Source organism: Blastomyces dermatitidis (assembly GCF_000003525.1).
Source record: "Blastomyces dermatitidis ER-3 genomic scaffold supercont1.2, whole genome shotgun sequence".
In the NCBI taxonomy this organism is placed as follows: Eukaryota; Fungi; Ascomycota; class Eurotiomycetes; order Onygenales; family Ajellomycetaceae; genus Blastomyces; species Blastomyces dermatitidis.
Genome location: NW_025544775.1, coordinates 4400051 through 4425588, shown reverse-complemented (window position 1 = coordinate 4425588; position 25538 = coordinate 4400051). Strand labels below are relative to the sequence as shown.

General features: G+C 32.0%; 2 protein-coding genes and 1 pseudogene across 4 annotated transcripts; 2 read left to right on the top strand and 1 right to left on the bottom strand.

Annotated features, from left to right (window-relative positions):
• Nucleotides 1-1493: 1493 nt before the first annotated feature.
• Nucleotides 1494-3258, bottom strand: BDCG_01882. Of its 2 annotated transcripts, XM_045417428.1 has the most exons (5): nucleotides 2916-3258; nucleotides 2815-2823; nucleotides 2449-2668; nucleotides 2177-2368; nucleotides 1494-1985 (listed from the first exon to the last, which is right to left on the bottom strand). In XM_045417428.1, exons 1-5 carry the CDS (start codon nucleotides 2954-2956, stop codon nucleotides 1866-1868), a joined length of 582 nt encoding a protein of 193 aa, XP_045279811.1. In that variant the 5' UTR covers nucleotides 2957-3258; the 3' UTR covers nucleotides 1494-1865. The 2 variants fall into 2 exon arrangements, with proteins under 2 accessions (XP_045279811.1, XP_045279812.1); XM_045417429.1 differs by having other exon boundaries at nucleotides 2449-2823.
• A 7096-nt stretch (nucleotides 3259-10354) lies between these two features.
• Nucleotides 10355-12592, top strand: BDCG_01881 (U5 snRNP complex subunit). Its single transcript, XM_045417427.1, has 5 exons — nucleotides 10355-10760; nucleotides 10926-10971; nucleotides 11057-11137; nucleotides 11241-11996; nucleotides 12117-12592. The coding sequence occupies exons 1-5, from the start codon at nucleotides 10611-10613 to the stop codon at nucleotides 12167-12169; spliced, it is 1086 nt and encodes a 361-aa protein (XP_045274241.1). The 5' UTR covers nucleotides 10355-10610; the 3' UTR covers nucleotides 12170-12592.
• Nucleotides 12593-25081: 12489 nt separating this feature from the next.
• Nucleotides 25082-25170, top strand: BDCG_16459 (annotated as a pseudogene). Its single transcript has one exon. The product of its transcript is annotated as a tRNA-OTHER (tRNA).
• Nucleotides 25171-25538: the final 368 nt, after the last annotated feature.

The window sequence follows — 25538 nt, the reverse complement described above, 5'->3', positions numbered from 1 at the left end:
CAGAGAAGCATGTATAGTACTGTAAGCTGTTTTATCTTAATCAACTAATATCTTCAGATTCAAGAGCTGATACTCATAATTTATTCAGTAAGTATCTATTCTCTTCTCAAATAAAACATAGTCTGTGAAAAGTAAGTATTATACTAGATTATAATAACTAATACACTCTCAGCATGCAGAGCTGTATACACACAGTATATACTGAACTGAGAGACTGTATGAGTTACAAATCAGTGATAGTATCTCAGAGAGAGCTGTGTAGTATTAGAAAGTTATAATTCTCAGTTATATATATAGAGAATAAATCACTGCAGTAAGTATATATATATTATATAAAAGTAACACTTTTTAATAATACTCAGTCTCTGATATTATGAAAATAGAGTCTCTCTGTGAGATCTGTTTTTATCAGAAGTTGAGAAATCTTATATTTCTCAAAATTATCTTTACATATCTTATTTATAAAATTAATGAGAGAAATTATCATTTTCAGTATTCTACTTTTAATATTATTCAAGTGATAGCAGAGTCTACTCTAATAACACTTTTTAAGTGTATATTTTCTAATTATTAACATTTCTACAGATATATACTGATTATTTATTAAATAATATTAAAATAATAACTTATTATAGCTGTATTATTCTTACTGTGAGAAATATATAATTAATAATAAATATTATAAAGACTCTGAAAAGTGAATATTTTAAAAGTACTACAGTTCTACAATCTTGATTTTTTTATTTTTTATTTTTTTTTCTTTTCTTTTCTTTCTTTTTTTTCTTTCTCTTTTTTTTCTTTCTCTTTTTTTTTCATTGTAATTTGTTCTTGTTTTTATTTTTTTTTTTTTATTTTTTTTTTTTATATTTTATATTTTTTTTATAATTAAAATTATATAAATTATAATCTATATTTAGAAAAGTAATGATATTTAATAATACTCTCTATTAAATTTTCAATAAATGAGTACTATATTATAATATTATATAAGTAAGAAATGATTTCATAATCTTATTTAACATTATTATTAATAATAAGATCAGAATAAAAATATAACTAAGAATTTAAACACATTTTTTATCTAAGACTAGATTTTTATTTGAAAAGTAAATCTGAGATCTTTAATATTTGAAATAATATAATTTGAGATTAATGTAATAAATATAAATTATAATCAGAAGTAATACTTTTAGATAATATAATAACTGTAAAGTTTGATTCTAATCTCAGACACAGTTACATAGTCAGTCTATATACTATTATATATATGTATAAATATTCACTTTAATTATTAATTCTTATACTTTCTCTTTCTTTTCTTCTTTAATGTTTTTCACTTTGTTATATAAGATCTATAAATATTATATCAATTTATTCAGTGTAGATCTCTTACAGAGAGAATGAGAATTCTCACAGACTAAGCAGCAGTGCATGAAATAATTATATTAATAAATATATAGATTGAAATGAATGTAGAGAAAAGTATAAAGAATGTAAATATAGTAGAGAATGTCTGTAAAGAAAAGAATGAAGATTAATATCAGAGCTGTACAGACTGCAGAGCTGACTGTTCATATGAATTCATTTTAATAAGATGCATATGATATCATGTGAGATCATGTTACAGAGCATTTTACTTAGAAAAGTGAGTTTTTCTATAATATATAGAGAGATAATAATAATAATAATAATAATAATACAAGGGCACCTAACAAGGGTAGAAAATACTATCGAAATGAGGATAAACCATGAATAGAAAAAAGACCCCGGGCTGGAAGAAGACGGGGGGATATAGTATGAAAATGTGAAAGAGAGAAAAACATAAAATGTTCATTCATGTCATTTCATTTCATTCTTTCATTCATTCACTCATCATCTGGTGGTAACTCATCCTCAAGGTACCGTACTAAAGACACTCGCATTTCCGTCGCATCGTTCCCTCGCAGCACATCGCTCACAAAATGAGCCTCAACTTGCATTTGGACCTGGAGCAAAATTCCAGGTTTTTTATTAATATTTATTCGTAGCTCGGCATTTTCCGCCACTAAATGCCCGTTGTGGTCCCCAATGAGACAAAACCACTGCGCCGTAGCGGGATAGAATTCAAGGGAAAAAAGAAAAAAATGCAGATGGAAATGCCAAATTAGAGGGAGAGGAAGAAAAAAAGAAAGCTCACCATCTCAAGGGCCCCCCGCAGCACCCCGCATAGGATATTTGAAAACCACAGCTCATCCTGGGCCCGTCCGTCATCCGGCAGCTCTACAAAGTCTGCTAGCGGGTTCTCTTCAAATATGAGCGAGAAGGATTTATTATCGCTCGTCCAGTTCGTGATCGTCGGCGTGATGTTGAGGAATATCTTGAATCCGACCTGTAGTAGCGCAGTTATAATGGATTTAGCTTAGTTATTATATTTATATATATATTATAGATAGATATAAATAATCCCACCTTCGAGATCATATCCGCAGTCTCTCTGAAATTCGCACAGCGGCCCGTGCCCGATTTGGCCAGGAAGTCTTCGATTAGCCGCATGCCGATGTTATATCCCATCTTATCTAGCTGCTTGTTTACTTCCACATAGTCGCTGTCGTAGTCGTTGCAGAGTTGCGCGACGATAGTGCCGTATGTCAGTGTCACGAGCTCCGCGTTGACTTTGTCGACTTTTGTTCTGGATTTGTTTTTGACGTTTAATGTTTGGTCATTTTGAGCGTGCAATACCGTTTGTATGTTGTGAGAAGAAGGAACGAAGGAAAGGAAATGGAAAAAGGAAACCGGGGCGTTCGGGGGATCATCTTATCTTAGGGGGGAACTCACTTCCATGTCCTAGAATAAGAAACAACTAGAGGTTAGTACGGATGTAAGACCCATATATTTTGATATATTGTTTTCGCTAGACATCATAACGAGAAACGTACTCTTCACCGATCCTTGACGTTGACGTCTTGGTCGAGGACATCTTTATTATATATGCAACGAAGCTCTATCGCTAGCTATCTTATCGCCGCAGAAACGGGGTTGGAGGTTCGTATCGTTCGTCTCGGGAATTGTTGTAGCGGGGAAATATGGAGCAGGAACTAATGGATGTAGTAATTGTCCCACGCACGTCACATATTTCAACCACAGAAAATTAGTCGCGCTATACAACAAAGTAGGTGGGGTAGTGTTGGTATCAGGAGAATCGATGGATGAAATGTTGTTGGACACTCTCTGGGTGGAAGAGGATGGATTACATAAGTAAGCCCGCTTCTCTTGGAGGATAACGTTGTGTGTATACAGAAAACTTGACCTCGCTAAGTGCGCCACTTGACCTCATTACATAATCATGACCCCGACCTCGCATAATACAGTAATAATCAGTTGGTAATTGACTTTCAATCTTTCAATCCACTCATTCATTCAGCTCATCAATCAATCAAAGCATGTATAGCTGATTCATAATCAATTAAATAAACAGATAAATTTATATAGAATATAAAGAGATATTTTACAGAATTTTAAAATATATCAAGATAAAAATATTTAATAATTAATTTTAAATTGATTTTAAATTGATTCTGAATTGATTCTGAATTAATTATAGTAATAAAAATAAATTCAATTTATATATTTAAGTAATTAATAATTGATTGAAAATCAGTTGATAATCAATTTAGTATTATTATTAAATTCAAGAATAATTTCAGTATTAAATTGATTTTGAATTGATTTTAAATTAATTTTAAATTAATTATAGAATTGATTATTAATTAATTATAGTAATAAAAATAAATTCAATCTATATATTTAAGTAATTAACAATTTGTAAGAGATCTACACTGAATAGATCAGTATAATATTGATAGATTTTATATAACAAAGATAAAAATGTTAGAGAAGAAAAGAAAGAGAAAGTGTAAGAATCAGTAATTGAGATGAATATTTATACACATATGTGATAATGTACACAGTGAAGCTTCAGAGTGAAAGAATATACATGTGTTTATAGTAGCTGAGAATTGATGATTGAAAATGACTGAGAATCAGAGTATATACTACACACATTTGTAGCAGCTGAGAATCAGTGATCAGAAATGACTGAGAATTGAAGTATATACTACACACATTTATAGCAGTCATGAATTGATGATCAGAATCTATAGAGTGTAATAAAATAGTCTATATAATTAATCAGACACAGTCTGTCACATTAGTTCTCTCTTTTCAGAAGTAGTTCTCATTGATCAAGAACTGCTGTTATTATTATTATTATTATTCTTCCATTATACTCATATGCAAGCGGAGCTTATGATGAGTCCTTGCATGATATTAAATACAGGCCAAGTGTTGGTTATACAGAAGGAAATACAGGTGTTGAGACCACGCCAAGATAACAAGAACATAGGAAATACAAAGAAGTGACAATTAGATACATGCGATAATAACTTCCCAGCTCAGAAACATAGAGTGATTTATTGAAGTGATTTGTACACCTCTGTATTTATTAGAAACCTGAGGTGCTTGAGTTCTGGATTTAATGTATCCCCTGCGGGTTTCGAACCCACACACCTTGGTTTCCCACACCAAGGCACTACCAGGTGGCCGCATTAACCATTCGGTCACCAGGGCACAAGAACTGCTGTTTCAGATAACACAGAACTCAGAGTTCAGATCAGTTAATTATAGCTGATCTATTTCACAAGATATTATCAGCTGCAGCTGTGAGATCTCTTATCAAGAATATCTTCAATCTCTTACTCAAGCTTATTATCTTCTTCTATAATGTCTGACAGCTGTCAGTTAGATATCAGCTGAGAAGAAAACAGATCAGTGACAGCACAGCAGAGCAAGCTCATGTGAAATACATTATAAATCTCTGATAATGTGTTAAGACAATAGTTGTAACTATCTAGAACTTCTATTACTTTATACCTGACATGGCAGTAATCTAGTATACAGAATGAATGTGTGATTTATATATTCTTAAGATTTAATCATATCAGATCTTCTATTTTATATTGTTTAATAGAGTCTTGATGAATATTAATTTAATCTTCTTAATCTTATTTTACAGTTATTATAAAGACCTCTGCTCAATCACAGACATCTCAGAGCTTTATTACTATATTATCAGTGATCTGAATTAAACTGCAGAGATTCAGTATAAACTGTATAATCTCTAGAAGATTCAACACTTTCATATAATATTTATATGTAAGAAAGAACAGACTTATATCTGTTGAAACAGCATCTTGACTGTTGATAGTGATCTCTGTATATAGAAGAAGATCATGTCAATCATCTTATAAATAATTATAGAACTTATAAAGATAATTCTTTACAGTCTGAATTATCTGTTCTGATGCATCATCAGTCTTAAAGTGATAGATAGTTAATAGACAGTGTGTAATCTTGAGAACTTGACAGATTCTAGTTCAGAGAGTACTCACAAATTAATGACTCTGATCTGATACTATGAATCTCAGTAATTCATATATCTGATAGAATGAGCTCTGTAGAAAGACTTCAGTCACTTATTCAGTATTCATCTTATTACAAGATTTCAATATTACACTCTTACTCAATTGATTCATGATAATCAGAATGTTTCTATAACTCTTACTCTCAGATAGATTGATAGTGAAGTTAATTATCACATCTTATCAGATTCTATCAGAAATATTAAGTGATTTCAGTAGATCTTTTCTATAATTCTTTCATGAGATATAGAGAACAGTAATTGCAGTTTCAGATAAAGTATCTGATCCTGTTAATATTCAGATTATAGAATTTCAGAAGATCATTCTATCAGTTATTCACAGTCTGAATGATCAGTTATATACAATCATGCATCTCTGCATTATCTGAATGTGTAAGAATTCAGAGTGAGAGACTCAGTGTTATCACAGAATCATAAAGTATTATTATCATTAATTAAATATTCTGAGATGTTAATTCTTACTTGTAATTCTGAGAGAAATCAGAGTACTTCTTATCATACTACTTCAGTGAGTGCTTAAAGAAGTTTATCAGTTTGAGCTGCTGTATATTATAGCTCATCTAATATAGATTCAGAAGAAGTTAAGATATCAGTGACAGTTCTAATTGAAGAAGCATATATAGTGCTGTGAGCTGTTTCATCTTAATTAACTAGTATCTTCAGATTTAAGAGTTAGTGCTCTCAGTTCATTCAGTAAGTATCTGTTACATTGAATGATATATCTTACTCTTATTATAAGAGAGCATCTGTCATCAAGTTCTGACTGTCAGAACAGTAGTGTATTATAAAATAAAAGCAGCTTAAGAACTCAGATTATTATATCTATTATTCAGTAAGTTTACAGATAGTTATAAAGTATTTGAGATTTTTATAATCTGTGACTATCTCAAACTCAGAGATACTTCAGAGTTCAGAGTCTCATTCTTCTAAACAGTGTATAATTATAAGAAGTTTCTTATTATAGATCTCATAATTGCATTCAGTAGAACTCAGTTTCTTAGACATGAAGATACATGATTGTAGAACATCTTCATTATTATATTATAATATCACTTCTTCTGTTATATAGTCAGAGAAATCAGCTTTAATAACTGTCTTATAATCAGAATCAAAGATTATCAGCAGAGAAGTATTAATGAATATCTTCTTCATTTATATAAATACAGCTTCAGTATTTATTGATTATTAAAATACTGAGTCTTTCTTAGTGAGATCTGTAAGTGATCTCATGATATCTGAGAAGTTTTGTATAAATCACTGATAGAAGTTAGTAAATCTGATGAAGCTTTGTACATCTTTCACAGTATACAGAGCTTCTCATTCAAGAATGACAGAGACTTTCTCAGAATTCATTTGAATTCCCTTGTCAGCTTCTATAATAAAACTCAGATACTTAGTACTCTTGACTTTAAAATCACACTTATCAATATCTATCAGTAGTTCTGCTTCTTGTAGCTGTTATAATACTTTTTATACATGTTCTTGATATTCTTTTCTGAATTTATTAGTGAAGATGAGAATGTTATCTAGATAAGTAGATACAAACTTATCAAGAAAATCTCAGAGTACTTAGTTGATATACTTCTGAAATGTACTGAAGATGTTAGTCAGTTCAAAGAGTGTGACTATTTATTCAAAGAGACTATAACATGTTCAGAATACTGTAAGTCATTCATCTTTTTTGATAATATGAATCTTATGAAATGCAGTGATGATATCTAGTTTTATAAACTATTAAGCTTATCTGATCTGTGCTAGAGTTTCATTAATAAGAGATAAGAGATATTGATCTTTCTTTGTCAATCTATTCAGATCTTGATAGTTTACACAGAATCAGAGTTCTTTATCTGATTTCTTTGCAAAGAGAATAGAGGCTGCAGTGAAAGAGTTACTAATATATATAAATTCTTTATTTAACAGATCATTGAGTATCTTTTGAAGAAGAAGAAGTTCATTTCAGAACATGTTATAAAGAGAGTCTTATAATAGTTCAGAGTTCTTATCATTCTTTTTCTCTAACTTGATACTGTGATTTACTTCAGAATCTTGTAAGAGAGATATATTTATAATATTATCTTATTAAAAGATATCTAGATATTCATAATATTATTGAGGAAGTTTTATATGAGAATCTGTTATTATAACATGAGATAACTTTTCTAGAGTCTTTTTAATATTGATCAGACTGATGAAATAGATTGATATATAATCTTACTATTGATGACTCTGTCAGTAATTTTGATAATGACTTCTTTTTCAGAGTATTTTATATGTGTTGACAGAGATCTGTGTCAGATTCATGATCTTGTGAATGTCATCTTTGTAAACTCTATTATTGTTAGAGAATATCAAGCTTCTATTTTGAGTATTTAACAAGATGTTTTATTCAGATAGTCAGATAAGTTCTAATATAAGATTATAATAAAGATTATTAACTTTATATATATAGACATCTTCATATTGATGTTCTTCTACATCTATAATCAGCTTCATTATGTAACAGGTACAAATGTCTTTTGAATCATTAAATTCTGCAAGAAGTCAGGGTTTTGATAGAGAAATATACTGAAGATTATAATGTCTTATGAGTCATGACTGAAGATTTTATCATTGTATAGTGATATAGATCACTGTCTATTATGATCTTCATATTATATATGTTATTAATCACAGTAGATATAAGAATTGTATTTATTATTATTCTCTCTTTAAATTGTTGTCATCTGATCTCTTCAAGCTTCTGTTTATGAATTTAAACAGAAGTTAATCTTTTTTCTATTTTATCAGAGTATTCTTATAGTTATTCTCTGAATCTTTCTCTAATGTAATGTAATTGATGTGAACAGGCACTGATTCATTCTTTAAATGAGAAGATACATAGATTAATCAGCAGTTGAAAGCAATATGTTCTGATTAATTACAGTTAATGCATACTCTACATTAATGTTGATCAGTGACTTCTTCAGAAGTGATTTCAGAGACTCAGAAGCCTGTTCAGATAGCAGAAACTCTTGCTTATATATAGATATTTAAGTCTACTCAATTCATGACATCTGTATTATTATTATTTCTCAGTACAGATGTATAAGTTACTGAGATGTAATATCTTCTATCACTGTTCTGTATATTCTTGAGCTTGATAAGATGATCATTCATTGTCTGAAGCTGTATATAGAAGTCTTCATAAGTTAAGTCTTTGTCTATGCTTATAAAAACCTGTAAGAGTTTGAAAGTTAATGTCTTCTTAAGTATGCTAATCTTCATTCAATTCTCTCAAGACTGATCACCTGCTTCTAGAATCTTGATATTGAAGTCAGAGATAAATATTATAAGAAAAGTGTTTCTCTGTCAGATACTCTGTAATTAATTTAATACTTTCTATTATATAATAGTGTCTCAGAACAGAATATTAAGATGTTTCATAATATTATCAGATGTTTATAACACTGATTCACATACTTTTATTCATAAATGAAACTTCTGTTTTATATGATTCTTCAATCATTCATTGATATACTAATCTTGATTAATTAATGAATTAATGAAATCTTTATCTATACTCAGTTTTGTAAGCATTTTCATTCTTTATAATAAGTAGAGAGTGAGATCAGAAGTATTGAAATATATAAGAGTATCTAAGTGTTCTTTTAGTACTTTTATATTCAATTCTGTAGATGCTGAAATTGCATAAGTTTCTTATTATAATAATTATTAAATCTCTTTATATTGATGTTATTGAGTTGCATGCATATCAGCTATTTATTATTATTATAGTTTCAATATTACTCAGAGTCACTGTGACACTGTGTCTATACTCATGTTTAAGAGTTTTATATTATTGTTAGATATGATTATATCAATTATTAAATGTATAATATCTATGAAATCTGAAGAAGTGTAATTATATTCTTATACATCTGAGTGTTAGAACTCTTGAGTCTTTCACTGACATTCTCTTATAAGATCTTATTACAGAGTCAGAGTGACTGATAAGTAAGCTTCTATTTGAAGACTCAGTATCTGCTTAACTGTGTGACTGTTTCTCTATTTCTTATGTATTGTTACACATTTAAATATCTCTTGATAAATAATCATTTCTAATAAGAAGATAATGCATGAATAATTGTTTTCTAATAAGAAGACAATGAATGTTTTTATAGTGTAAGAGGTCTATGCTGAATAGATTGATATAATATTGATAGGTCTTATATAACAAAGATAAAAATGTTAGAGAAGGAAAGAAAGAGAAAGTGTGAGAATCAGCAATTGAGGTGGATATTTATACGCGTATGTGGTGGTGTACGCGGTGGAGCTGAGAATCGGAGTGTATGCTACACACATTCGTAGCGGCCGAGGATCGGCGATCAGGAATGGCCGAGAATCGGAGTGTACACTACGCGCGTTCGTAGCGGCCGCGGATCGGCGATCGGGAATGGAAGAATCTATGGAGTGTAATGGAATAGTCTATATGATTGATCGGCGCAGCCCGACCACACAATTGATTGAAAATCAATTAATAACCAATTCAGTATAAAATTATATAAATACTTACTTTATTATTAAATTCAAGAATAATTTCAGTATTAAAATTGATTTTAAATTGATTTTAAAATTGATTTTGAATTGATTGTAGAATTGATGATAAATAATTGAGTGGTTTCAAATTACAAGAAAAGATGTATTGAGCGAGGTCAGGTAGTGGCACGGGCCACATTTGCGAGGTCAGCTTACATAACGAGGGTCAAGTGGCGCACTTAGCGAGGTCAAGTTTTCTGCTTCCTGTAACGTTGTTATGTTGTGTGTGTGTAATCTATCTACGCAAGTTAACTAATCACCAACAGCTTTCACTTCGCCGCAAACCGCCAGGTCAGCAACCGGTTGCCGTTAAATAAGCGCTCGGCAAACTCTCCAAACTTGAAAGGATACAGAGCACTCGAAATCAACAAAAAACATTATTTCCGCACTCCTCAAAAAAAGACAATTGTATCGACTTTTTGTTTTACTTTGTTTTATCTAGATTGAATCTTAAAATTCCTTCAATTCAGCATCCGAGCGAGTTTACCTTTCCCTGACCCTCCCCCTAACTACACTCTGCAAACAACACGAATCGCTGCGGCAGAAGAATAAGCAGACAATGATGTCCGCGGAAAAGCGTCCTGCGCAGGATGCCTTTGGATCGACCCAGCTGGTCAAAAGGCTGCGGTCAGATTCGAATCTGGGGCACGGGAGTGGGGGCGGGAGTGCAGTTGCGGTTGTAAATAGCTCCGCAGCTTTTATACATGCGGTACGTTTTTAACCAGAAAAAAAAAAAAAAAAAAAAAGGCCATTTGACCTCCCCAGAACGAGATCATAGAAAAAGAAGACGGACGAGAATGAGGATACTGGGAATTTGAGCTTGGAGAAGAATTTGATGGGCTGATGGGTATGCTTCGCTGTTGCTTTGGTACAGATCCCGCGAACGAGTGGTCTCGAAGCGCCGATCATGGAACTTACAGGTGCGTTTCTGAGGTGGTAGGGGAGGCCGAGCATGGTTATATTTCAATGCCAGTTTATGGTAGTGACATTTGGTATCTTGGATAGGACACTCTGGAGAGATTTTTGCTACGAGGTTTGATCCGACTGGTCAGAATATTGCGTCCGGTTCAATGGATAGGTCGATAAGTACGTTACTCTCTCTCTCTCTCTCGCAGTATTCGCCAATGTTTAGTTCGATTATATAACGGAGAGGACTAACTATGGACCTTCCCGGGGAGGGGCATTACAGTGTTATGGCGAACGTACGGACAATGCGAAAACTACGGCGTATTAACCGGACATAAGGGCGCAGTTCTAGATCTACAGTGGTCGCGAGATTCAGAAAACATTTTCTCGGCCTCCGCAGACGTGACCCTTGCCAGGTGGGATGCCAAATCAGGCCAAAGAATACGCCAATTCAAGGGACACGAGAATATCATCAATTGCCTCGACGTCTGCAGGAGGGGCCTGGACCTGGTAATAAGCGGCAGCGACGACGGGTGTGTGGGAGTATGGGACCTGCGGCAAAGGGAAGCCGTTCACTTCCTAGAGTCTGAGATGCCCGTCACGGCCGTCGCGCTGGCAGACGCCAGCAACGAGATATACAGCGGCGGCATCGATAATGACATTCATGTTTGGGACATACGAAAACCCTCCATCATATACTCCATGGTGGGTCACACGGATACGATTTCGTCGCTGAATATCGCGCCGGATTCTCAGATGCTGCTCTCCAATTCTCATGATTCGACCGTGCGCACGTGGGATATCCGACCTGCGGCGCCCGTGAATAGACATATCAAGACATTTGATGGCGCGCCGATTGGGTTGGAGAAGAATCTGATCCGGGCTAGTTGGAATCCGACAGGGGAGAGGATTGCGGCTGGCAGCGGTGATAGAAGTGTTGTTGTGTGGGATGTGAAGTCTGGCAAGTTGCTGTATAAGCTGCCCGGCCATAAAGGTACCGTGAATGATGTACGATTTTCGCCTAGTGATGAGCCTATAAGTAAGTCCAACACAGTGAATTTGATATGTCGAACAAACTGCCCCCCCCCCCCTTTTTTTTTTTTTTCTTTTGTCATCAAAGGGACCCGGTGGTCTGCTAATATACATTTTCCTGCTGCAGTTGTTTCTGGCTCCTCCGATCGAAATATCATGCTTGGGGAGCTTGGAAAATAACAAAATCAGGGGCTCATAATCCTTACGAATTGTTTCATCGATTACCCTGATTTTATCGCATGGTTGATATCATAGATACCATACGTATCAGAAATTGAAGGAAGGGGAATTTATTATTCTAGCCGTGCATTATGCGTATCTCAGAATCGCAAACTTTGACGGCCACTTTTCTCTGACCATTTACCGTAACTCAGTCCCGTTTATAGCCCTTAAAACAAGTTCCAGTGAATTCTTCCCGCGATGGTTCCCGCCTCGGTTTTTCTTTTGTATTTGAAGAGGGGAGTAGCAGGGGTTTCTATTTTAACTTCCCTATGCTGTAGGCATATAAACTAAGTCATACTAAATATAAATATCCTCTTCAAATCAAGTATAGATATAAAAACAACTGAAAAAATATAACAGTTTCAAAATAAGTTATAAAGATCTTTAATCTTCTACTTCTTTATTTCAAACTATTTACGTTTAATATATATATTTCAATATTTTAATAATTTAATTTGTGAAGTGAAGTGAAGGAATATGTTAGATGCTTTCAAAACCCGATTAGAATAGAAGATGAGATCTTGCAGACCTCATTATGTGATATGATTGTGTGGCGGGCTGCGCCCGATCAATCATATAGACTATTCCATTACACTCCATAGATTCCTGCCGAAAGCTCCGATTCTCGGTCGCCGATCCTCGGCCGAAAAACTCACAGAATTCCTATTCTTTCACTTCAGAATTCCTACTTTTCTGCCCTGAAGCTTCACTGTGTACATGTATAAATATCCACTCTGATCACTGATTCCTGCACTTTCTCTTTTTTCCTTCTCTAATGTTTTTCACTCTTGTTATATAAGATCTATATATTAATACTGATCTATTTAGTGTAGATCTCTTACACTTGAAAAATGTTCATTATCTTCTTATTAGAAATAATTATTCATTGAGAAGATATCTGAACATGTAATAAATTACAATATGTAAGAAATAGAGAAATAAACAATCAGTTAAGTGAATACTGAGTCTGTAGATAGAAGCTTACTTATCAGTCACTCTGATCTTATAATAAGCTTTTATAAGAAGAATGTTAGTAAAAGATCTGAGAGTTCTAATATTTTAAATATATGAAATATTTATATAATTACACTTCTTTCAATTCTGATAAATGATATCTATGTCTAATGATAATATAAGAGAACTCTTAAATACAAGTACAGATACAGTGTTACAGTGACTCTGAGTAATGTTGAAATTACAATAGTAATAGATAGCTGATATGCCATCGAAAAGCCCTCGATCATACGAGCATTTTGACCCCATCGCCGACCGCATACCCCGTGTGGTGGTGGAGTTATCCAGCCAAACGTGAACCAGACGTTGTTTGAAACTCCTGTGTGGGATTATCCCCCGTTCTCCCCTACCACACCACAACCCCGGGCCAAATTGCCATACAAATTGTAAGGTGAAGAGACCTAGCCATATGCACCAATCTTCTCAATTTTGGAAGATCCCCAATCTGTAATTGTGGAGATATCTGAGGAGCAATCTCCGCGAAAACCCTGTCCATCTTTGATGTTTCAAAACACCAACACCAAGTCCCACCCTTGTACCGCTCTTCTCAATCTGGCCCATCCCCAGCAGAAAAATACAAAAAGATACCTCAGCAATAATATCAAGCATATAATCAACAGACACTTCTGAAGTGCAATCTTCACAGTCTGTCTTCAGTGTATCTAGACATCAACGCCAAGTCTCACCCTTGTATCACTTCTCTCAATCTGGCCCATTCCTGGCAGAATAATATAAAAAGATACCTCAGTAACAGTATTTAATACATAATCAGTAGACAATGAGTCAACAGAACAAGTTAACAGCATGTTAATAGCTATAAATTCAGTATATCTTAAGATCTGACTGAGCCTTTGATTTCTGCATAGTGAGATATATTAAATTTAGTTTTAATATCTCAATATTCAATAGATTCTGTAAGAGATTAAGAACAGTAATACTAGATTTCTATTGAATTTGAGAATTAACTCTGTATTAATATAATCATTGACAAAGTCTTCTATTTTAAGATATAAATAACCAGTTTCTCTACATCTTACTAATAATATTTATATTATTATATAGAAACAGACTTATATTCTCTATAATATCAAGACTCTGAAGAGAAAAAGTCTTGATAGAGAGTATATAGTAGTATATATCTTAGCAGTTTCTATCTCATTCTTCTGCAGCAGTTATTATAAAAAAAAGATCTTAGAAATAGTTTTTTACTTCTCTTGAAAAACTAAGTTGTTTTTCTCTGAATTTTACATAATATTCTTACAAAGAATTAAAAACAGAGCTGTTTTCTATTATAATTTTATATTCTTTTAAGTAAGAATTACTTTTTCAGTCACTGAAGAGCTTTTATTAATACTTAATTCTTTTTTACACTCTTTATTAACTGATTTGAGATGCACACTTGTTGTGTGAGAAGAATTGAATGATTTAGAATAAAATTGAATAGTTTTAATCAATTTCTCTGTAAAAAATTGATTTATTTTTTATCAGTTTTTCTCTTAAAAACTTTCATATTATCTGATTTATTATTAATTGATATCATACTTTTTCTCACTGTATTTCAAGAAAGAGATTGTAAAGATTTTATTGATTTATCTTAAAAATCAATTTTAGTTTATTAGATTCTCTTCAAAAATCTAACCTAGTTACTGAACTAGTGTGAAAAAAATCAGGTGTTTTATACATAAAAGTCTTTTATTCTTCTTTTGAAACAGTCTGATCAACTTTTCAATTTAAAAGAGTTCAATAAATATCTCAATTGAATCAGTCTGATCAACTTTTCATTGAGTAAGAACAATGAGTTCAAAAATACACTCAGTTAATATGAAAAAAGATGCTTTCTCAAATGCTATTTCTGACATTGAAATTCTAAAGAGAAGAAAGAAAGAAGAAATAGAGAAATAACAAGTTCTTAAAATACAGAAACTTGAAAAAGTAAGCAAGATTCTTGAAAAGCAGTGTCTGAGTGAGATAAATAAAGAAGTTCTGTTAATTCTTCATACTCAGACTAGACAACTACAGAAGATGATTAAGTTCAAACTTGAAATTTCAAACACAGTTCTAAAAACTTTGAAAATTTCTAATACAATCACTGCAGTATACATCATCTGTAGTGTATACTGATCACGTATTATACATGTAAAAAGGTAAATCTTGTCTTATTCTTCAAGATGGAGATGAGCGGACGCCTCTATATATATATATATACATACTTGTTTGTTTATTGTGATTGACTTTTACAGAAGGAAGAAGCGGAAGCCTCAGAAAGAAAGAGGCAGAAGTCTCAGAAAGAAAGAGATGAAAGTCTCAGAAAGAAGTGACAGTCTCAGAAAGAAAGAGATAAAAGCCTCAGAAAGAAAGAGACAGAAGTCTCAAAAAGAAGCAGAAGTCTTAAAAAGAAAGAAGTGAAAGCTCTGAGAAGTAGTAAGAGTGAATATCACAGTCTCTCTGTCTGAAAAGAGACAGATGCCTGAAAATGAGATGACAGAAAAAAAAGCTAAATCTAATAAGAAATGAGCTAGGCATTTTTCAGATACAGATTAATATTCTTCTTATATAAGAAATAGATAAAGAAAGGAATTGAAACAATGAGATAATAATAACATAATAATAAAGAGTCTGAGACAATAAGACAATAGATATCATAGAGAATCTTTGTCTTTCACAGATATTATACAGATATAATAAGATAATAATGAAATAATAACTATGAATGAGATAAAGAGTCTGAGACAACAAGATAATAGAAGTTATAAGAATGAATAAATAGATGAAAGATGAAGAACTGTAAAATTCAGAGTGAATACATATAAAAGAGAATAAGAAAATTAAGAATAATAAAGAGACAGATCTTCTGTCAGAAGACTAAGAGTGATGTAAGTGAATAATTTATAAGTATATAATATAATCAGTTATCTCTCTCTTCTTATTTTTTTTTCACTTTCTTATTATCTTTTCATCATCATTCTTATTATTATAAAAAATTTTTCATTGAAATCTAGAGAACTTACAGTAATGAGTTCAAGAAAGATATTCAGAATATTAGATATAAGAGAAGTAATTGATCAGATTGATTATCTTGACAGAGATAATATAAGAAGAGTATTAAAAAGATTATTTCAGTTATTGAGTCAGAAAGAGTATAATACTCTTCTTGAGACTGCAGAGAAGATAAATGAAATTGAAGAGTCAGAATCTCATTCTTCAATGTCTAAAATAGTTGCAAGAAGTGATGAGAAAAAGACAGTTATATCTTGTCATCAGTTGACTAGATTATATGATTAGAAAGCTATAAATGAGTCAGTGAAGAAATCTGAGAACAGAAGCTCAAAAGATTCAGATATAACTGTAGAGAGATTTAAATGAAAGTTTATTACATTATTTACTAAGCTGAAGAAGTTATAGTCTTTAAATACATGTGAGTTCTCTGACAGAGATATAGATGTGAAGATAGTAACTGAAGACAAGATAAAGTCAGTAGCTCAGATAGAAGTGAAAGTGAAGTCAGTGATAAAAGATATTTATAAGAAGAAAGATAAAGAGAAATCAGAGCTGACTGAAGCAGATAAATAGTGATAAAGAGATAGTCAGAAGTAATATAGTATATTAAAGAATAATATACTGAGAAGAATAGAATGAAAGAGAGTTATTAAAGATAATCAGATATCTTAACTGTGAGATATAACTTATATACACTATCTGTATTATAATGATAAAACTGATCTACACTTTCAGAAGAATGAGAAGTCAGCCTGGCTAAGTATATTGATAATACAGAATTCAACTGTAGAAGATCTTACAGATACTGTATCAATTATTAAAAGACTCACAGAACACAGTGAGAAAATATTATTTATAAATCATGAATTTTTTATTCTACTCAGTCAGTGATTGATTAAGTAGCTAGAATAAATATCTGTATTATAAAAGTTACAGTGATGAATAATAAATAATAACTTAATTATTCTAAGAACAGTTAATCTCAAAGATTCAGTCAATCAGAATGTTGTTATTCTTCAAACTCATAGAGAAGTAGTTCTCACATCTTATCAGTCTTATACAGTAAGTTATGAGTGATTTAAAGAGTGTATGATTACTTCTTCAGATAATAATCAGACTTAGCAGAGACATAATGCTTATATCAACTGTTAGTGAGATAATAAGAATACTCACTGTTCTTTAAATTATTATAGCTGATACAGATTTGAAAAAAACACTAACAATCTACTGTTTAAAGAAAGTGTGCTGAGATTTAAGAAGACTGTGAGTGCAGACAGAGATAACACTATCAAAGATAGTGATACAGATGAAAACAATTTAATCTTTATCTCTACTGAGAAGACACTTACTCTCTTGAAATGAAAGACCTTGAATTCAGTTGCTCTGAAATCTATCAAGTATGTTTAAATTAGTGAGAGAGATGCTAGTTCAACTCCTGTCAGAGTGATTAAGAATATCAAGATAAGTAATAAACAGCAGTTATCAATTTTATCTTCTAAGAGTCAGACTATCAACTGTATGACACAGAATCTGAAGATGTTAAAATAATCATCTAATCTTGATAAATATAATCTGAACACTGTACAGACTGCTAAGAAGAAGTTAGATAAGATCAGAGAATTTACTAATATAATCTCAGCTGTAAATAATATTATTAATAACAATCATTTCTTCAAGCTGTCTAGTGAGACACACTTTAGCAATCTTATGAATAATAGTCTGTTAGTGAACATTGCATTCTGAGACACATATCTTACTAAACAGAAGATGAAGCTGTAATATAAGCTTAAGAATGATTGATAAGAGACTTGAAGTGAATGTAACAGATAGAAGATCTCTGATTTTACTTTTCTTTATTCTATTTTCTTCTTTTTTCTTTTTCTTCTGCAGTCAGTAGTTAAAAATAATGATAATGAATTTTCTTTTCTTTTCTTCTTTCTCTCTTTTTTCTTATTACTTTTACTCATGATATTCTCTTTCTTATCTGTCTCTCTTAGACTTGATATGATCACCCGTGAGGCCTCTTGATTATAAAGACTTTGACAAGATCTGAAGTATTCTCTGTAATTATGTTAAGAGGTTCTCAGATCAGATCTTCATATTCTCTGCACTTAATCTGAAGATATGTTTTTTCTCTCTCTGTGTATTTACTGATAATCTTTTCAATTTCAAATTGAGACTGATTAGTCACAATAACTGACTCTGAGAGTGAATGTTCAAGATCTGCAGAATGTAGAAGTGTTTTTTTCAAATGAATAACAGAAATGACAGAATGCATGCATCACTTGAGAGAAAGTAGTAGATAGAAGATAATATCAGAGACTTTTATAATAATCTTAAACAGATCAGTTCACAGAGACAAGATCTTTGAAGATTCTCAAACAGTATATTCTTTCTCATTCTTACAGACCAGATTAAGAAAGACAAAGTCACTTATCTTAAAAACTGATTGAGTATAAGAGCAGTTGAAGGATTTCATCATTTTAATCTTTATAAGAGTGTATAAATCTAGAGTATTCTGCTGTACAGTGTCACAGATCATGATGAATTCAACTGCATCTGTCAGAGCGTCTTTATCTCTTATCAGCAGTCATCTCAGCTTGACTTCTGTGAGTAATTTAAATAAGAAGACTATCACTGAGTGAGCAGCTACTGAGTTCAGAGCTCTTTTCATCTGATTAAGTAGAGCTCTTCAAAATGATTCATACTTGTCTATGAGAAGCACTCATAAGATGATTTTAATAGTGAGATTGATTCACTCACTCTGATCATTTGAATAAGAATTGTAGATAGTTATTATTCAGCTCTTGATTCTCATCTGTTAAAGAATGCTCTTTTAAAATTGCAATGTGAATTTGAAATCTCTATCTGAGATAATGATCAGTAGAAGCTATCAGTGACAGACTACTTCTCTATAGAACTCTTTTATTTATCACAGAGCATCTCATTTCTCTTACTCAGTGATCAGAATGACAGCTTTTAAGAATTTATCTGTGACTGTCAGTATTGTGTTGCAGCTGTCACTTATCAGTAATTCAGTAATGAAATCAATTGACAGAATCTTAAATGATTCTTTCAGAGATGAGATAAGATGTGATTTCTCTCACTGAGAGTGATTTGATAGCTTAGACAGTTAATAATTGAGACAACATGAGGTGCAATTGAGAATCTGTTTACAAGTATGAGATAAGAAGAAGAATCAGCATATAATATCTTCTGTTCAATGAAGACTCAGATGTTCAGCAGCATTGTAACACATGCAGATGAGATCTTCTACTAAGATGTGTGTAATACAGAGACAGTAATTGACAAAGAACAGAAGATTATCTTAAAGTGTGAATGAATGATATTTTCTCTCTCACATCACTTTATAATAAATCTTTTCCAAGACTGAATCAGCTGATAGGTTCTTACACAATTAATCTTTGATATTATTTGAGAGAGTGATGTCTACATTGAATACAGCAGTGATGAACTCATTCTTGATTTCATCAGCTTGCTGAGTGAGTGCTTAACATATCTTTTCTTAATTATCTTAAGAAATCTCTTCAGAATTGTCTGTGAGAGTGTATAATCAGAAGAGAGTATTAATATTATGATGTGAAGTGTCTTTGCAATAGCAGATTTTCATATGTGAAATATATATACTAAGGATCAGAACTCAATTCATCAATTAATTGCTTTAATAATCTGTGATAGATAACTGAAGAGTGAATATGAGTGTAATATAATTAGTCACAATAATGAATTTACTGTTAAGATATTGAGAAAGCTTTTTCAGAGCTTATATCAATTCTAAGCACTCTAATTCAGTTACTCAATATCATCTCTCTGCTGAGTTCAATCATTGTAATAGAAATAGAATAAGTCTCTCAATCTCATCAGTACTCATCTGATGCAGTGTGATTAGACTGACCGCCGGGACCATGAATTTCACGTTTGATTTCATTTGATCTGATTCCATACATTTCTTGGCGTGAATCCCGCTGGGACTGACTATTAAAAAAACATGTAAAGTGACTATATATCAGATCTTAAAATGAAACCATGACTTGAAAAAAATGAGAAAGTAGTCTCATTTAATCTCATTTAGTTTCCTTCTTGGCATAAAGTTACTATTTTTAGATATTTTAAGGTTTTTTTTAGACTATTTTTAATTTTTTAAAAAGTAACACTTTTTGGTAATGCTCAAATGAGATTTAAAGTCATTTAAAGCAATAAAAATAATTTAAATTGAGAAGTGGAAATCATGATCTTATTTGAAAAATGTGATAAGAGTAGACAGTAAGTCTCACTGAAACAGTATGAGACTACTATCTAATGTTAAAACTGTGTAATGGAATCAGTCGAATTAGTAATGAAACTATCAAAAAATCTGGTCCTGGTCTCAGACACGGTCACACGGTCAGTCTAAGTGTGATCTCTATCTCACACTGTTTGCTAGAATTCATGTACATAATGAACAGTTACTTGAAGTCAGAGTATGCTCTCATGAGAGCATTCATTAAGACCTGTTTAACAGTATTGAAGGAAAGTTAAGCCTCTGTGAGTAGAGCTTGAAATTGTGAAAATACTTCAAACTTAATCAATTTGATTCTTGCTGTATACAATACTCTTTTCTGACCTGTTCAGAGGCTGTTACACAGTATTCTGATTTTAAGTGTTTTCAGTGCTTCTATCTTATCTGTGTAGAAATTCATGAAGTCACAGTAGTAGTTGAAGAGGCTGATAACTCTCTTCAGCTCTCTGAGAGTTATAGAGAAGACTAGATTTATAATAGCAGCTATCTTCTTCTTCTGAGTGAATATTCTCAGTCAGTTAACATGATAACTCAGTAAATACATAGAGAAGTAGATGAAATGACATTTGAATAAGAGTATTATCACTTCAGACATCTTAAGAGTGATGAATACTGTCTGCATGTGATGAAGATGATTATTTAGTGAATATGAGAAGATAATGATATCATCAACATAGATCAAGATGAATTATTATAAGAATTATACCAGTATCTCTTTCATACATTACTGAAAGAATCTGAATGAGGTTGTCAATTTCATTGTAGCAACTGTAAAGTGTTTGAGCTCTCAGTACAGTATGATAAAGATGATTTTAAAGTGATCAGAATCTTCTATAAGCTGTTGAAAGAAGCCTTGATAAATATTCATTAATGAAAATACTATGAAACTGCTCAACAACTGCAGAACATTCTGCTATATCAGTAAAGAATATACATTTGAAAGCAATTATAGATTAATCTTCTATAAGTTCACAATTATATATGATTTCTCTTTATATCAGATCATGAATGTGGGAGAAGTAATAGAATTCTTGATCTCAAGAAGAACTCTCTCAATTCTCTCATTTTAAATAAGTAAGTTCAAGATTTGATTAACTGCTTCTCAATCTCTCTGTAAGAGAGAGTATGATTGCTGCTTCAGTCTGAAAAAATCATCTTTATTAATGAACTGTAGCAGCATCTTCACATTGTTTAAAAATAATCTCAGATTAAGATTAGAAAGTTTGTGATGTTGATCAATAATCTTCTGAATTGCTTTATAATTGTCTGCTGCTCAGTGATCTGATATCTGTGCTTTAACTCACTCAGTGAGGACATTCATCATAGAAATCTGAAGAGAATTGTCATGATCTTCTGTGTCTGTCAATAGAAATAATTCTATATATAAGATAGAAAACAGAAGTGACTTTTCAATTGAATTATTATTAATAACATTGATATTCACAGAGCAGATGATGATTCTTTCTTACTTTTATAATGAGAGAGAATTTCTACTCACATAGATAGTGTCTCTGATAATCTTGACATTTATAGTATATTTTCTATGAAATATAATACACTTATCATGAACATTGATGATAACTCTTATTGATGATAATATATCATTTACTATAATCATATTACACCTGAGATATCACATCAGATGAAATTCACTCTTCAGATGAAAAAGAGCCTTATCATCTGTCTTTAGAGTGAGAGCTGTTGATATGAATAGATTTGATTCATTTGTATTTAAATTAACTTCTTAAATGCACACATATCAGTTATGTGACAGAGCAGCTGACTGATATTGAGAGAAGAATAAGCTTGCTATCACTGTATTAATAAGTGATATACTCACATCTGTATCAATGCAAACTGAGAGATCATCTTAGAGAGTATTAATGAGAATGATAAGAAAGATATAGAGTAAGTACTGCAGTCTGCTAATATATTCTCAATTACTTATAAGAACATCACATGCTGTGATAGTGTATATATCAGTATTAAACATACTCAGATAATTATCTGAGAAAGTATCTATGAATGAGGCAGGTCTCTCAGCATCTGACTCATTGTCTATTTTTTCAACTCACTATCAGAATCTAGACTAAGATCTAGTTGTAATAGATTATCATTCTCTTCTCTATTACTCTTTCATTTAACTTGATTTACTAGGTCTTCTTTTCTAGAGCAGCAGTTGATGTAATAAGAGCCTCTGCACACATAGTACTCTGCTGCAGATGCTGATGATTTGTTCTCTGTATATCTAATCAGCAGTTTGCTCACTGTGAGAATACTCACAGAAGAAGTCACTGTAAAGTCTGTAGTAGATATAGATGACTTAATAGTTTTCATCTGTGACCTGGTCAAGAGAGTCTGATAAGAACAGCAGTCATTATTTTAATCAAATCATCTGAAGTCTTGTATATATTCAGTGAATTGAGTTCTTCAATCAGTTCAAGTGTATCAGATAGCTGACTCATTATCTCTAATTCTTCTTCAGAAGTCATTCAGACACTCAGTGAGAATAAGAGATGTGATTAGAGATAGATTTAACTTCAACTCTTCTTATAGAAGTCTCTTCATTATTATAGAGTCAGAGATTGAGACAGCTCACAGTAAGTTAATCTTCTATGAAATATACAGTATCAATGACAGCTCATCTGACTTCTTAAAGAAGAAACACAGTTCTTAAGCTTTTATTCAGACTTTCTTCTCAGATAGCTGAAATTCTTACCTCAGCTCACTGATCATAATGAGAAGAAAAGTGCTCATATTCTTTCTCATTTCAGTAGACAGACTGTTATGCTATTCTAACATCTGTCTCTTTAAGTATAATGAAAAGATCTGAAGTACTGCATCTTCTCTCTTCTACATAATAATAAACTCTAGATAACTGATGATCATCATTACATCTACTTTCATGAGATTAAACAGTATAACATTACTCACTCTCAGTCATATTAAATATTCTTATTTATCATCTTCAGTGTAGTGAACTGTATCACTGATCTGTCATGAGAATGAATAAAATCTATTATCTAGTGAGAAGTTATCATGATCACAGATGAGACAGATCTTCTTCTTCAAAAGTACTGTAGATACTTACTCTCTGCAGACTCAATTCTCTTCTATGTTATAGATAAAGTATGAAATATCTGTCTCTTATGTAAAATTAAATCTATCTCTTATTATGTTTGAGTAGTGAGTTCTGTCTCTGAATACATCTCACTCAGTATTATACAGCTTTCTTGAAATTGTGAGTGTCTGCAGAACTCTAGAGAGTGATTCAAAGTCTTTATTAAATAAAACATTCAGTTATCAGAAGAATTCAGTGAGAAAATCATTAACTTTAACTTGAATCAGTTATTTCTACTGCTGTTGATTTTCACACTATTATTATTATTATTATTCTTTCATTATACTTATATACAAGTGAAGCTTATAATGAGTTCTTACGTGATATTAAATACAGATCAAGTGTTAATTATACAGAAGAAAAATACAGGTGTTGAGATCACGCTAAGATAATAAGAACATAGAAAAATATAAAGAAGTGACAATTAAATACATGTGATAATAACTTCTCAGCTCAGAAACATAGAGTGATTCATTGAAGTAATTTGTACATCTCTATATTTATTAGAAATCTGAGGTGCTTAAGTTCTGGATTTAATGTATTCCCTGCGGGTTTTGAACTCATGTGCCTTGGTTTCCCACGTCAAGGCGCTACCAGGTGACCGCATTAATCATTCGGCCACCGGGGCTGATTTTCACATTTGCTGCTCTTATCTCTGAGTGATGAGCACTGCTTTCTTCATACAGAAGTTGCTTCATATCTCTGTTAGTTAACTTCTTTCATTTATTAAACACTGAAGATTATTCTGAAGCTTGTTAACACACTCATTAATAAGAGTGATATACTTATTCAGCTGTTTCTACTGCTGATTGAGCTGACACTTATACTTATTTAACTCACTTTCTCACTGAGTCAGCTGAGACTTCAGTTGCTTCAACTCTTCAATTGTATCTAATACAGTGACTTTATTAAAAGAGATATGACTCTGATTATTAAACTTAATATAGCTTAAAGCTATTAATTCTCTTTCTTTTATATGCTTTATAACCTCTGTACAGAAACTCTGTAGTCAAGAATCAATAACATTCTTTTATTTCATGATAGAAACTGAGTCAAGAGTTATCTTAATATTATTATAATATCTGACAGACACTCTCATAAGAATGTCCTCTGTCTTAACATAGTTATATAATGTAACTTGATTCTTGATACTATTATATCATTTATTTGCCTTCTGTTAGATCTCTGTGATTATGACAGTATATTTCTTCACTGTCATCTGCAAGTAGATGTGCTCAGTGTCAGATCTCTGAGTAAGTTCATAAGAAGCTCACTTCTCAGTGAACTCATTCAGCTCAGTGAAGTGAAGTGACTGGCAGAAGCTGCTTCTAGTAAGTCATCTGTCCTGCTTTATTACAGTGTGTAACAGACATGTATAGAGTGAGTCTATCACAACTGAATTAATTATCAGCTGCAGTGATGAAAAAGATAGAGTAGTGCCCCGGTGGCCGAATGATTAATGCGGCCACCTGGTAGCACCTTGATGTGGGAAACCAAGGCGCGTGGGTTCGAAACCCGCAGGGGATACATTAAATCCGGAACTCAAGCACCTCAGGTTTCTAATAAATACAGAGGTGTACAAATCACTTCAATGAATCACTCTATGTTCCTGGGCTGGGAAGTTATTATTGCATGTATCTAATTGTCACTCCTTTGTATTTTCCTATGTTCTTGTTATCTTGACATGGTCTCAACACCTGTATTTCCTCCTGTATAATCAACACTTGACCTGTATTTAACATCACGCAAGGACTCATCATAAGCTCCGCTTGCATATGAGTATAATGGAAGAATAATAATAATAATAATAATAAGATAGAGTAGTCAATCAGATTAATTATCAGTTGACTGAACTTCATTATCTACAACTCAGATTAATCATCAGTATTATATCT